Source organism: Mus pahari, chromosome 1 (assembly GCF_900095145.1).
Source record: "Mus pahari chromosome 1, PAHARI_EIJ_v1.1, whole genome shotgun sequence".
NCBI lineage: Eukaryota > Metazoa > Chordata > Mammalia > Rodentia > Muridae > Mus > Mus pahari.
In genome coordinates this window covers 75767876-75780716 of record NC_034590.1, presented here as the reverse complement: position 1 = coordinate 75780716, position 12841 = coordinate 75767876, and the positions used below count along the sequence as shown (strand labels likewise).

The 12841-nt window shown below is 49.6% G+C and overlaps 2 protein-coding genes across 2 annotated transcripts in view; one reads left to right on the top strand and one right to left on the bottom strand.

The window, feature by feature from the left end:
* The window catches only part of Apbb1 (amyloid beta precursor protein binding family B member 1), a 23345-nt gene extending 17142 nt beyond the window's left edge, over positions 1-6203 (top strand). Inside the window, exons 6-8 of the mRNA XM_021199489.2 lie at positions 5130-5245; positions 5377-5553; positions 5633-6203. Of these exons, the coding sequence (XP_021055148.1) occupies positions 5130-5245; positions 5377-5553; positions 5633-5800 (461 nt within the window). The 3' untranslated portion in view covers positions 5801-6203. The remainder of the gene's footprint in view (positions 1-5129; positions 5246-5376; positions 5554-5632) is intronic.
* Positions 6204-6293: 90 nt separating this feature from the next.
* Positions 6294-10367, bottom strand: Smpd1 (sphingomyelin phosphodiesterase 1). Its single transcript, XM_021187819.1, has 6 exons — positions 9896-10367; positions 8746-9518; positions 8060-8231; positions 7751-7827; positions 7185-7330; positions 6294-7056 (listed from the first exon to the last, which is right to left on the bottom strand). The coding sequence occupies exons 1-6, from the start codon at positions 10199-10201 to the stop codon at positions 6647-6649; spliced, it is 1884 nt and encodes a 627-aa protein (XP_021043478.1). The 5' UTR covers positions 10202-10367; the 3' UTR covers positions 6294-6646.
* Positions 10368-12841: the final 2474 nt, after the last annotated feature.

The window sequence follows — 12841 nt, the reverse complement described above, 5'->3', positions numbered from 1 at the left end:
TTTGAACTCCGGACCTTCGGAAGAGCAGTCGGGTGCTCTTACCCACTGAGCCATCTCACCAGCCCAGTACCTGACTTTTTTTTTTTTTTTTTTTTATTTACTTAACAATTACCTTTGAAACCTATTGTGTCAGGTCCTGTGTTGGGCCCTGGGAAACAATGGCCACAGCCTGGCTTTTGTGGAATTTATGGGAACTTACAGTAGAGTAATCAGGCCAAATCAAATAAGTGTCATAGTAAATCAAGTCCTTCATAGAAAGGAAGTAGCAAGATGCAGAAAAAGACCTTTCAGTCTCGGACGCCAGAGAAGGCTTCCTGTGAAGCCTGGCATGGGGACACTGGTGATCCCTGAACTTGGGAAGCCGTAACAGGTTGGCTGCGAGTATGGTGAGCTATGAGTGAGTACCTGGCCAGCTAGGGCTACCCTAGCCCACCCCACCCCTGTAAAAAAACAGGAAAGAAAGAAATCGCAGCCTTCCCGTGAAAGTGTCATATGAACTGAGAAATATGAATCGCAGTAGATGTGTTAGAGCTAGATGAAGATCGGCCAGACCAGGAAAGAGTGGCTAGGAAAGGTCACTCTCAGCTGCATAGATGGTGTGTGAGGCTCCAGAGCAGGGGACATGGTGACACCTGGGAAGCACTAGGAAAAGGCTTAAGACAGTGATGTTGCCTTTAAGATTGAGAGCTGCAGGGAACCATTTTCCTTGGTCAGCTTCCACTCCTATGTAAAACACCTGAGGTGATCAGCTTACAAAGAGAAGCAGTTTATTTTGGTTCATGCTTGGTTGGCTTTGTCTGTGGCAGTGCCATGTCACACAGGAGCCTGTGGTACAGACACAGACACTTGCCCTGGACCAAAAAGAGGAACTGAAGTTGTACAATTCCCATCCGGGACAGACCTTCTGGACAGACCTCCTGTCCTATGTCTTCAAGGTTCTAGAGCTTCCAGAAACCTGGTGGGCTGGGAATCAAGGCTTTTTTTTCACACATGGGCTTTTGAGGGAACATTTGACCATACATGCATGTTTCGGGAGTCTTCTTGAGCAGATTTGAATAAAGTAAAGCTTGCTTTGGCTGTACCATGAAGAAAGATGTAGGACATGCAGGAGGAGCTTGCTTTTCAAGGTTGTCGGTAATGAGAGTGTCTTAGACAACAGCAGGCTGAAAGGGGTGTAAGTCAGTAGGCTTTGGCGACTGATTGACAGTAGGGCAAGAAGCAAAGGCATTAAGGGTGACTTGAGCCATTAAGGAGCACTTGGACCGCATAGCTGAGTGCCAACTGGATAGTAGTGCCTTTCTCTAAACGTAGCAGACACTAGTGAGAGGTTAGTTTTGGTTCAGTTTTAAATATGCCAAATTCAAAGTGCCTTTGGAGAAAGGATGGGAGAGTCAAGTTGGTAGCTGGGTTCATAGGTCATGTTCGTAGCTAAGAGCAGAAATGTCTGCTTGAGATAGAAGTTTGGGTGTCACTAGGTTGTAGAAATAGCTGATCGAAAGTATGGGGGCTGGGCGTGGTGGCGCACACCTTTAATCCCAGCACTTGGGAGGCAGAGGCAGGCCTGGTCTACAGAGTGAGTTCCAGGACAGCCAAGGCTAAACAGAGAAACCCTGTCTCGAAAAACCAAAACCAACCAACCAAACAAATAAACAAAAGTATGGAGGAGGTTGGCACCAGAGTAAGGACAGCCCAAAGTGAAGAACAATGTGCTAGACCTACCTTTGTCATCCTTCAGTAGTTAATGGCTGGGTGGAGGAAGATGAACTTCAGGACAGTGAGAGCGGGAAAGGGAGGAGGAGGCAAAGAGAGGTCTCCAAGGAATGGTGGATGTGGCGCATGCTAAAAGACAGAGACCCGACATCTTGGTGCATGCCTGCAATCCCAGCTCTGGAGAGGCAGAGGAAAGAGAACTTTGAGCTTGGGCTATGTAGTAAGACCCCGCTTCCCAAAGAAACCAGCGCAGGAGGAAGAGGGGAATGAGAGGACAGGCGAGAGGTAGAGAAAGGAGAGATAAATGACCAAACTTGGAGTTGGAGGTGAGGACAAGTTCTCAGAGACTGTCCTTTTGGACCAGCGGGTTCTTAGTTTACTTCCTCTTTTATATCTGTAAAGTGTGTGTGTGTGGATGTCTGTGTGTCTGTGTGTCTGTGTGACATGTTCATCTATTAAAGTCTGAGAACAACTTTGAGAAATCAGTTCTCTACTACCTTTATGTGGGTCCTGGGGATAAATTCCGGCCATCAGGCTTGTGTGGCAAGTCTGTTGAGTTATCTTTTTTAATCCCTTTTTGTCCCCATCCACTGTTTAAACACTGTTCTCCTGAAGCTACAGGGTTCATCCACCCACCCAGTAGATTATTCTTGAATGCCTTGTGCCAGGCATCATTTAAATCCTTGGCATACATCAGTGCAAGGCATTGACTGTGATTCTGGACAAGGAGATTAGATTAGGTTAGATTCTAGCAAGGAGAGATCAACAGTTAAGTGAATTGCATGGTGCATTTAAAAGTAAAAACTGGTACAGTGGGGAGGGGAATGCACAGAAGGAAGGGGGAAATAGGAGTGTAGGCAGGTGAAGCTGCAGGTTTTAACCCTGGGCTATGAAATTCAGCTATTTAGATGTCCCCCTTTTCCTTTTGTGCAAGATAAGGCTTTTCTGTATAGCCCTTGCTTTCCTTTTTCTCTTTTTAAAAAAAAAAATTATTTTTATTATTATTATTTATTTTATGTGTGTGAGCACATTGTAGCTGTCTTCAGACGCACCAGAAGAGGGCATCAGATCCCATTACAGATGGTTGTGAGCCACCATGTGGTTGCTGGGAATTGAACTTAGAACCTTTGGAAGAGCAGTCAGCACTCTTAACTTAGCTGAGTTATCTCTCCAGCTCTCCTAGAGCTCTCTTTATAGACCAGGCTGGTCTTGAACTCATATATTGACCTGCTTCTGCCTCCCAAGTGCTGGAATTAAAGATGTGCACCACCACACCCAGCCAGCTGCCTTTTTCTAGAGCACCTTCCTGTTGACCCTCACAAGATAGACTCAGAAGTCAGACTCAACCCAAGATCTTGGGCATATTCTTCAGTTTGACTTCGGTTCCTTCCACCCCTGTGAACTTTGAAATTTCCTAGTGTTTGAGCCTAAATGTAGACATCACACCATTCTGCCTGTCTCTTGAGCCCCTTGCAGCGTGACTCTGCCATCTGCTCCTTCCCTGCGTCGTCATCCTCCTGTGCACTCCAGTGTTATTAGACTTTTCATTTTCCTGCATTTGCCCATGCTGCCTTGAAAGTCACATTGCCATGTATCTGAAATCTTCAGCAGATGAGCCCCGAGTTAAGACTGGGAAATAAAACCCATTTACACTTAGTCTCTGTCTACAGTCCAGTGTAGAAGAGTTATCTCTGAAGCTGGGTGGTGGTGGTACGCACCTTTAATCTCAGCACTCCTGAGGCAGACGCAGGCAGATAGATCTCTGTGAGTTTGAGGCCAGCCTGGCATACAGAGCAAGTTCAGGACAGTGGAGGCTACACATAGAAGCCTTGCCTTGAAAACAACAAAAGTTCTCTCAGGTGTGAGAGGCCTCTGGAGAAGGCTTCCCAGGTGGGACCTAGAATGTTAATCAGGAATATTAAGATGGATACTGGAAAAGAGTCCTTGAGACTTAGCCATTAATCATAGACTGTGTCCTAAGGGCATCCTTTCCACTGAAATCTAAACATCTCCCTGCCCCAACACACATACACACACACACACACACACACACACACACACACACACACACACACACACACACACACACACACACACACACACACACACAGAGTTCTAACTGTAACTTGTTTCGACTCTATTGGCCTGAACTTGTGGTGATCCACCTGACTCTGCCTTCCATGTGCTGGGATTTTATAGAAGTTTAAAAGCGGTTTGAAGTGGAGGAGACCATCATGGGATTATTGATTTTGAGACAAGGTCTTGCAGTAGAGCCTTGAATGGCCTGGAACTATGTGTAGTTCGTCCTAGACTTGAACTTGCAGCGATTCTCTTGGCTCTGGAAAGTGCTGGCCTCCCCAGAGAGGCCTCTGTTTTTATCTCAATGTTTTTAAGTATTAGTTATACATAATAGTGAGTTTCACTATGACATTTCCATACATGTATATAATGCATTTTGTTCATATTTCACCTTTTCTTACCATCTCTTATTCTTCCACTCCTGCTGAACCTATTTATTTGTTGGTTGGTTTATTCATTTATTTGTGGGGTGTGTGTGTGTGTGTGTGTGTGTGTGTGTGTGTGTGTTTTGGTTGGTTTTGGTTGAGACAAATCTCTCTACATAGTTCAGGCTGTCTGGGACTCACTATATATTATCAGGCCAGACTAAACTCACAGAGGTCTGCCTGCCTGTGCCTCCAGAGTGCAGGGAAGTCACACACTACCGCAGCTGGCCCCAATTGTTGAGCTGAGTCCTTTTCCCAGCTACTATTCCTTCTGTTTTCAAGGTCTCACTATGTCACTTTGGCTGGTCTGGACTCCATATGTAGACCAGGTTTTGAACTCACAAGGAAACCCTGTCTCTCAAACAAAACAAAACCCAAACCAAACAAACATAAAAACAGAGCCAGGAGGTGGTTCAGCCGGTAAAGGCGTGCGCAGCCAAGCCTGACACCCTGACGTCAGTCTTCTGGCCCACATAGTGGAAGGAGAGAACTGACTCTTGCATGTTGTCCTTTGACCTCCATGCATGCACAATAGATATACAGTAAATTAAAGATTAAAAAAAAAAAGGTTTGGGTCTGGAGGGGGGGTTGCTACCCTGGCTGATCGGAAGCCAGTTGTGTGAAAGGAGCCATGTAATATTTGAATGCATAGAGTAACACATGGGCAAGTCGGAACTCCGGGGTGGGGGGGTCTGTCCATTTAGGGGGCTGAAGTAAGAGATAGACTCGATGAGCAAAACCAAGCCAGAGATAAAAGATAGGACAAACAAGAAAGGGTTAAGAGTCACTGAAGTCAAGGAGAGTGCCCAGGAAGAGTACCTGGACAGCAGCAGCAGCCTCAGGCTCCATGTAGGTGAGATGGGCTTTATCCCCTTCCTTCCCTCAGCCCTGCATGTTTGTGTCTGTATCTTTCAGGGGTAGATGTGATCAATGGGGCCCTGGAGTCAGTCCTGTCTTCCAGTAGCCGTGAGCAGTGGACTCCAAGTCATGTCAGCGTGGCCCCTGCCACCCTCACCATCTTGCACCAGCAGGTAAAGAGCTGGGGTAGGAGATCTTGTGGCTGTGACTGAGCTTTGCCATGGTGGGAATCGAGTCAGGGGGAGAGCTGCCAGTAGTATAGAGTTAGGGCGTTTTCCTTCTTAACTGGCTGCCTCCCCTACAGACAGAAGCGGTGCTGGGGGAGTGTCGGGTGCGGTTTCTCTCCTTCCTGGCTGTGGGCAGAGATGTGCACACATTCGCATTCATCATGGCTGCCGGCCCAGCCTCCTTCTGCTGTCACATGTTTTGGTGTGAGCCCAATGCTGCCAGCCTCTCAGAGGCCGTGCAGGCTGCTTGCATGGTGAGTAGGCAGGGTCGTGGGACAGCAGCGGGACCTGAAGGGGCCGAGACAGAGTTACCGCCCCTTTGCTTCTCCACAGCTCCGCTACCAGAAGTGTCTGGATGCTCGCTCCCAGACCTCCACCTCCTGCCTCCCAGCACCCCCTGCGGAGTCGGTTGCGAGACGTGTAGGGTGGACTGTCCGCAGGGGTGTTCAGTCGCTGTGGGGTTCCCTCAAGCCCAAACGTCTAGGATCCCAGACCCCATGAAGAACTCCCATCTTCCCTCTGCCTGCTTGTTTGGGGCCCCAGGGAACTCAAGGGTTTGGGGCAGGTAGGGGCTGTGGATATTCTTCCTACACCCCACAGCCCCTGGGCTGCCCTTCCTCAGTAGCTGGGGTTCCCTACCTAGGGGCTGGGAGAGAGAAATTGAATTCCTTCACAGAAGTCATTACACTGGACTGATGACATGAGGGGCCAGAAGCAAAGCCAGCCTTAGGTTCTCCATCCCCAGTGTTTGAGGTGGAGCAGGAGGAACTGGTCCAAGCCTGGTCCCATCCTCAAAGGCCCAGCAGGGGCAGGAGAGGACTGGTCTCATGGATCCCCTCTCCACTGTTCTGCGGGCACCTCCGCTGTACTGATATCACTAATAAAGTCTGTCTGCGCTGCTGTGTGTCTTCCTGTGCTCATGCAACTCCTCAGTCAGGGTCATGCTGCCAACCTCCCTTTGCCCTGCCTGATTGGGAAGAAGAAATCGGAACAGTGGAATCTGGAATGAGTCTCTTTATTTTAACAGCCTGGCAGGATCAAGTAACAGAACAGGGTTCAGAGGTCCATAGCACAGGCTTGGGCAATAGCTTCTGACTATCCAGAGCACTGAGACCTCAGCTTTGTTGCCTCAGAAGACATCAGCCCCAGGGGTAATCTAGATACTGGGCATAAGTAGGACAGCCAAAACCTCCTTCAGTGTAGCCAAACAAGCTCTCATGAGAAGGCTTGCTTCCCTGGCCTGGCTGGCTCCTTCCCCCGAAGCTTTTGCCTCAGGCAGATAAGCAGCACTCGGGATTATGTCCCTTTCCTAACACATGAACTTTCCCCAGTCTGAAACCTGGAATACTAGCACAACAGGGGGCGTGACCACAAGCTATGAGCATCTGGGAGGCTCCCATTGGGCATCAAGTGGCGACACAGAGCAGGGCTGTCTGCGCGGGCTGAGAGCTGGGCACACAGAGTGGCCAGGCGGCAGGGTGTGCCGCAGGGCTCTGAAGGTGGGTGGCCCTTATGGTAGAGAAACCAGAAGGTCTGGAAGAGTTGCTCATCATCCCTCATGCGATAGACCAGGTTGTGCCAGGAGGCAGGCATCGCATCTGGAAGTCCATAGGTCTCTCGAGCCCTGTAGAGGCGCTTCCAGCTTGGTGTGCCTCCTGGTGCGTTGGCCTGGGTCAGATTCAGGATGTAGGTCTCGTGGTCCAGGACAACATGAGAGCTTCCGGGGTAGTTTCCATCTATTTGGTAAACTCGGTAGCCTGCAAGAAGGGAGGGTTGAGTGGTAAGGAAGGGAACAAAGGAATTCTAGGGAGGACCTGCTTTAGCTTCCATCCCTTTCTGTTACACCAGCCTCATGATAAGGAATGTTCCCTTCTGCCTTACTCACCAGGGTTAAGGTTGATAAAGGTTGTAGCGCTAGGCCCCAGGAAGGCTACAGCTAGTGGCCGGCTCAGAGTTTCCTCATCATAGAAGATCTCAAACTCATCCACGTGAGTGTGGCCAAAGAACTGACCAGCCAGAATGTTTTCATACCTGCCCAGAAACACAGTGATAGATGGTTGTAAGGAAGCAGAAATGAGGGTGGGTAGACCTGAGGAGTTAGGGTGGTGGTTCTGCAACTGGCAAAGTGGCACTCTGTGTGTGAGGGAACTGCTCGCTCCTTCCTTCCTTCCTTCCTTCCTTCCTTCCTTCCTTCCTTCCTTCCTTCCTTCCTTCCTTCCTCCCTTCCTCCCTTCCTCCCTTCCTCCCTTCCTCCCTTCCTCCCTTCCTCCTTTTTTTCTTTTCCAGTGACAGGGTTTCTCTGTGTATCCCTGGCTGTCCTAGAACTCACTGTGTAGACCAGGCTGGCCTTGAACTCAAGAGTGCTTCGATTAAAGTCCTGTGCGACCACTGCCTGATTGTTGAGGGTATCTTAACCCTTCAATCTTCACACCCAAGCCCTCTTCCCTTTACCTGGCTATAATTTTGTAATAATTCCAGCTCCAGCTCTTAAGACAATGTCCTGGAGGAATGTGGCCAATTATATGCACCTGCATGGAGAATTAAGGGCAGTTAGAGCATTGAGGAATCCAGGCAGCCTTGGGTGGAGTGACAGAAGATTGGGTATATGAAGGGCACAGGAAGGTGACCATGGACCCAGGGAAGTCAGGAGTTCCAGGAAGTGAAGTGACACTCTCCTTGTCACAGATCTCAGCCCCACAGCAGCCTGCTTCTCAGCCCCAACAGCACCTTCTCCACCCAGTTCATAACACATCCCCTTACTTTGTCTCCTCGATTCTCCGCTGCCTGAAGCTCCTCCACCAGCCACTGGAGTTGTCCAGCAGGATCTGTGGAGTTGATCAAGAGCCAAAAGTTCTCACGAGAGCAAAAATTCATATTGAGAGAGATGAGGCGGAGGCCAGGGCGTGGGGTGAGGGCATAGAAGCCCCCAATTCTGAAACAAAAGTAACCGAGGTGTCAATAGTTCTGAACGTCAGGCAGAGGCACACATGATGTCATCTCCCACCCCCAGGAGCTCCCACCCTAGCTGAAGACCAACAGCAGTAATTATAGGGCTTCTCTGGACAGTAAAGAAGCCTCAGAGGGCTGAGGGCTCCAGGAATTCAGGACAAAGAGTCAGATGAGTCAGAAAGCAAAGGCCTTTCTGTCAGGAGATCTTATAGGCCTGGCCACGTTGAGAAAAATGGGAGATATTAAAGAGGGAGGGAGAATTTATTTTACAAAGAGAGCTACTGTAGGCAAAGACACAAGCTAGGGAGTGGAGATGTTGTACTGCTAGCTCTGAAAAGAGGGTGGCTGGAGATAATTAAAGAGAGGGCAGGGTCAGGTTAGGGAGGGCAGTAGAGTGTGCTGAGGACGCTTGCTGGAGTAGTCTACCCAGTTCCCTCCTCCTTTCTCCCTCATCCATCTCTCTTCTCCCTTCCTGGGTTTCCATGGGCATTAAGTACCTGAGGGTGTGAAGGGCGTCAGCTGGTAACCAGGGTTCCCATGCCTTGGCCATGGCTTCATAGAGCCATTGTGAAGATTGGTTCCCCTTTATGAAGGGGGGAGGGAAGCCGTTGACAGGAGTGCTCTCATGGTTGCCCACAGCAGGGTACACCGGCACGGGGCCCAAGAACTTCCTCACGAGGTCTGTGATGGTGGTCAGGGCCCTCAGCTGATCTTGGCGAGACTGTTGCCAGACATCGTGGGCAGGGATGTCTCCCGTCCAGTACACCATTTCAAAAGGGCCGGCAGGGCCCAGTCCTTTCAACAGGCTTTCTAGCGTTCGCAGGGGCAGGTCACACTTGCTGTACTCGCCCCAGAACCCAGCCCCCTTCTGGGAGTTGGGTGGCCATCCGGACCCCCGGCGGCAACAGAGTGGATCTGCACAGTAAGGGTCTGTGCCCTCCAGGTAGTCATGGTCCCAGTGTAGATCAGTTAGGAAGAGGACACGGCTGACAGGGGCACCTGGGGCTGGTGGGCTCGGTGGCTTTGGGGGTGGCTTCGGCACTGATGGTAAAGAGATGTTCCAAGTCGAAAAGATGTCCCAGTGCCCACAAGAGGAGCCCAGAAGCAAGCCACACGCCTCTGATGGGCTCAGAACTGAACGTGTCCACACCTCCACCACATCGTCCTCAAAGAGATGGACGGCTGACTGGCATACATTTAGTGGTGCTATGTTCAGCTTCTCACATATCTTGACGGCCACAGAGCCTACCCGTGCCACATTGGGCTCCTTCTGTGGTGGAAGGAACCAATGAAGAGAGGTCAGAGACAGAACAAGCGAACCCTGGCCACCACTCCACAGGCTTCCATGTCTAAATCGGGCTAGGATGAACTCTGTCACCATGATAAAGACATCAGTATCTCCCACATACTGCCCGGCAGTTCAGCACCAGGCCTCTAGCTACCTACTCTAGCTCAGGGTGTGCTATCATTTCAAGCCCACAATTAGCCAGCTGACTTTACTCTCCCTACTTTACAAAGGTCACAGTGGAGTGGTGGTAACATGGATGCATAGGAAGCACCCTCTACCAGAAATATATTGGCCCCCAGGGCATATCAGTGCTCCTCACCCTGCCCCCTGCATTCCACAACAGCCCTTCACGCACTCACCTTCAGTCCATAGTTGAGAGCAGTGAATAAGACTTTGCAGGCGGGGCAAGTGAGGTTCTGCCACCCAAAGGCATTCTGGAGCGGCGGCACTATGGCACTGAATTTGACAGAATGGCCTTCAGAAGGAAGAGGATAAGCTCTGGCAGGAACCCAAAGAACCGTGGAGTCAAACAGAGCTAGAACCAGCGCCAAGCCCAGCCCCATCCAAAGGAGTCCCACTCTGGGTGCCGGTAAGGACCTCTCCAGTCTCTTCTCCCAGCCGGCTCTGAGATGGTCCTGGCCGGATGACGCTCTGTGGTGGGGCATTGCCAGGCTCGTAGACAGGACTGGTTCGCCCCTCCAGGCCCCACAGGCCGAGGCCCTGGCTGGCCCTCGGGGCCCGGGTAACACTGGAGACACCTGATTACCCTTCGTTGTGGTTGACTGATAGCTCAGCAGCCAGCCACAAAACAGCTCCTCCCCTTCCTGTTCCTCTTATGCCCCAGCACCCGTGGGAGAGCGCTGTCAAAACCTTGGGGGCGGAGCAAACGAGGGACTCGCCGGCCGGCCCTGGTCCGCCTTCTTCAGCCACAGCCCAATCGCCGTGGGCAGTCATAGGACCCGCGGGGTTGGGGTAGGTAGGTGACCTCCTGAGAGACAAGCTTCACCACCCTGAGTCATTGCTGCGCGAGGCTGCTGGCGGCGGCCCCGATGCTGTCTGCTCAGAACTGATGGAAGCCCTTTAGAGAACTCCCAGGTGCCCCCTCGCCCCTCGCCTTCCACCCCCCCCCCCACCCTCGCTTTTTTTTTTTTTTTTTTTTTTTTAACTTTCAGATTCCTAGGATGCCCAGTTCAGCTGGCCATTAAACTGAGAAGATTCACGAGAGAGGGCTGGGGCAGCGATCCTTGCATTGAGCAGACTGACCTGCCATGGATGTTCCTCCCCTCGGTTTCCTATGCTCTGCCACCATTACAGCAGCCTCGAACCACTTAAGGTTTTGTTAATGTGTCTTTCTTTTAATTTAGAATTTTGCATTATTATTTCTTTATGTGTATGGATATTTTGTATGTGTGTGTACCACGTGCATGGTGCCTGCTGGAGGCCTAAAGAGGCCGTAGGATCCATCCACCTGGACTGGAGTTATAGATGTATTGAGGTCGCCACGCCAGTGCTGAGTGCTGGGAATTCGACCCAGGTCCCAGCACTCACTATTAGGCCTGCCCTGGAGCCTGGTCAACCTACCAGAGGTTGTCATAGCCTTAAAAAGAAAACGGCCTCTTCTCTTCTAGGAGTCTCCGATGCCAATACTCCTTAGCTAGGAGTGGGCCTTTGGAATTTTGTCTCACTTGAACGTCCTGTGCCTGCTGTCACAATCATGGTGATTTCACTGCATGCAACTTCCCTGTCGTGCCAGAAAAGTTTCCTTTAGTCACCGGCTGCCTCTGGCTCTTCCAGTCTTTCCGTCCCTCTTTCAATCACTTAGCCTTGTAGGGAGAGGTGCGATATAGACCCCATTTAGGGAGGATCACTTCCAAGTCTCTTGTTCTCTGATGATCAATTGTAGGTGTCTGTGTTAACTCTCTGCTGCTTCAAGAAGCTTCGCTGATGAGGACTGCTAAGTGCTCTGATCTACAGCTACAGGAGTAAGACAGTAAAGTCATTTAAATACTGTGCCTATTAACAGAATAATAGTAGTAGGTTCTTTGCCCCGCCATGGGGGGTTATGACCTATCTAGCCACAGGCCCTTGCCCTGATAATGAATGATGCCAGGTATGGGTTATATTAATTCTATTTTATCTGTTGTTTGTTTTGTTTTGTTTTTGAGACAGGATCTCACTACGTCTTGCCCCAGAATCCACAGTTCTGAGAGCCAGCCAATCTTCTAACATAGTTTTAACTGAGAATCTGATTCAGAATTCTCTGGATAGAAGGGACTTTTGGCTTACATGAGTTTTATTTTTTATCTATCTATCTATTTGGTTTTTTTGGAGACAGGGTTTCTCTGTATAGCCCTGGCAGTCCTGGAACTCACTTTGTAGACCAGGCTGGTTTCGAACTCAGAAATCTGCCTCTGCCTCCCAGTGCTGGGATTAACGGCGTGCACCACCACCGCCCAGCTCATTTCCTCCTTTTTAATAGAGAAAGAGTTGGGTATACGCCTGTAACTCCAGCACCTGGGAGGTAGAAATAGGAGGATCAGACGTTCAAGGCCACCCTTAGCTGCAAGGTGAATTTGAGAAGTATGAGTCTACCCTGGACTGCTGTGAAACCATACCTCAAAAAATTAAAAAGAGGAATTATATCCACAGTGGCAAAAAGCTTAATTTATCAAATTCTGTAAATGTGCTAAACACTAATCCAGGCGCTTTGTAATGACTAGTTTTCAATTCTCACACAATCCCACAAATAGCTATAAGACTGCTATTCTTGAGCTGGTGGGGTGGCACATGCCTGTAATCCTAACATGTGAGAGGTAGAAGCAGGAGAAACAGGAGTTCAAGGTTGTCCTTATCTATGTACACGAGTTCTAGACCAGTCTGAGCTGCATGTGATCCTGCCTCCAAACAAAATAACATAAACTATTGCTATTTCCATTCTGCAGATGGGAAAACTAAGACAAAGGCAGCAGCAGCGAGCCAACTAATCTGATTTCTACAGAAATCCCACATTCCAAGCCATGAATCCCCACTAGTGATTTTCTTAGAGAATTTCTTTCAGGGAACACCTCCCCCATCGCACCCCATCCCCTATCCCTGCCTGGTAGACTTCATTTTAGACAATCATAATAATTACCAAACATGTTCCAAGATTATGTGGTGGGCTTTCTTGAGAGCTCTGAGTTAACTCAATCCTTACAACAAATTTAGGCATTAGGTACAATTTTCCTGCCGTGTTTCCTAGGATCCTCTTGGATAACAAAGTTCAAGAATGCTTAGTCCCTTTTATAGAATGGAGTAGTGCTTCA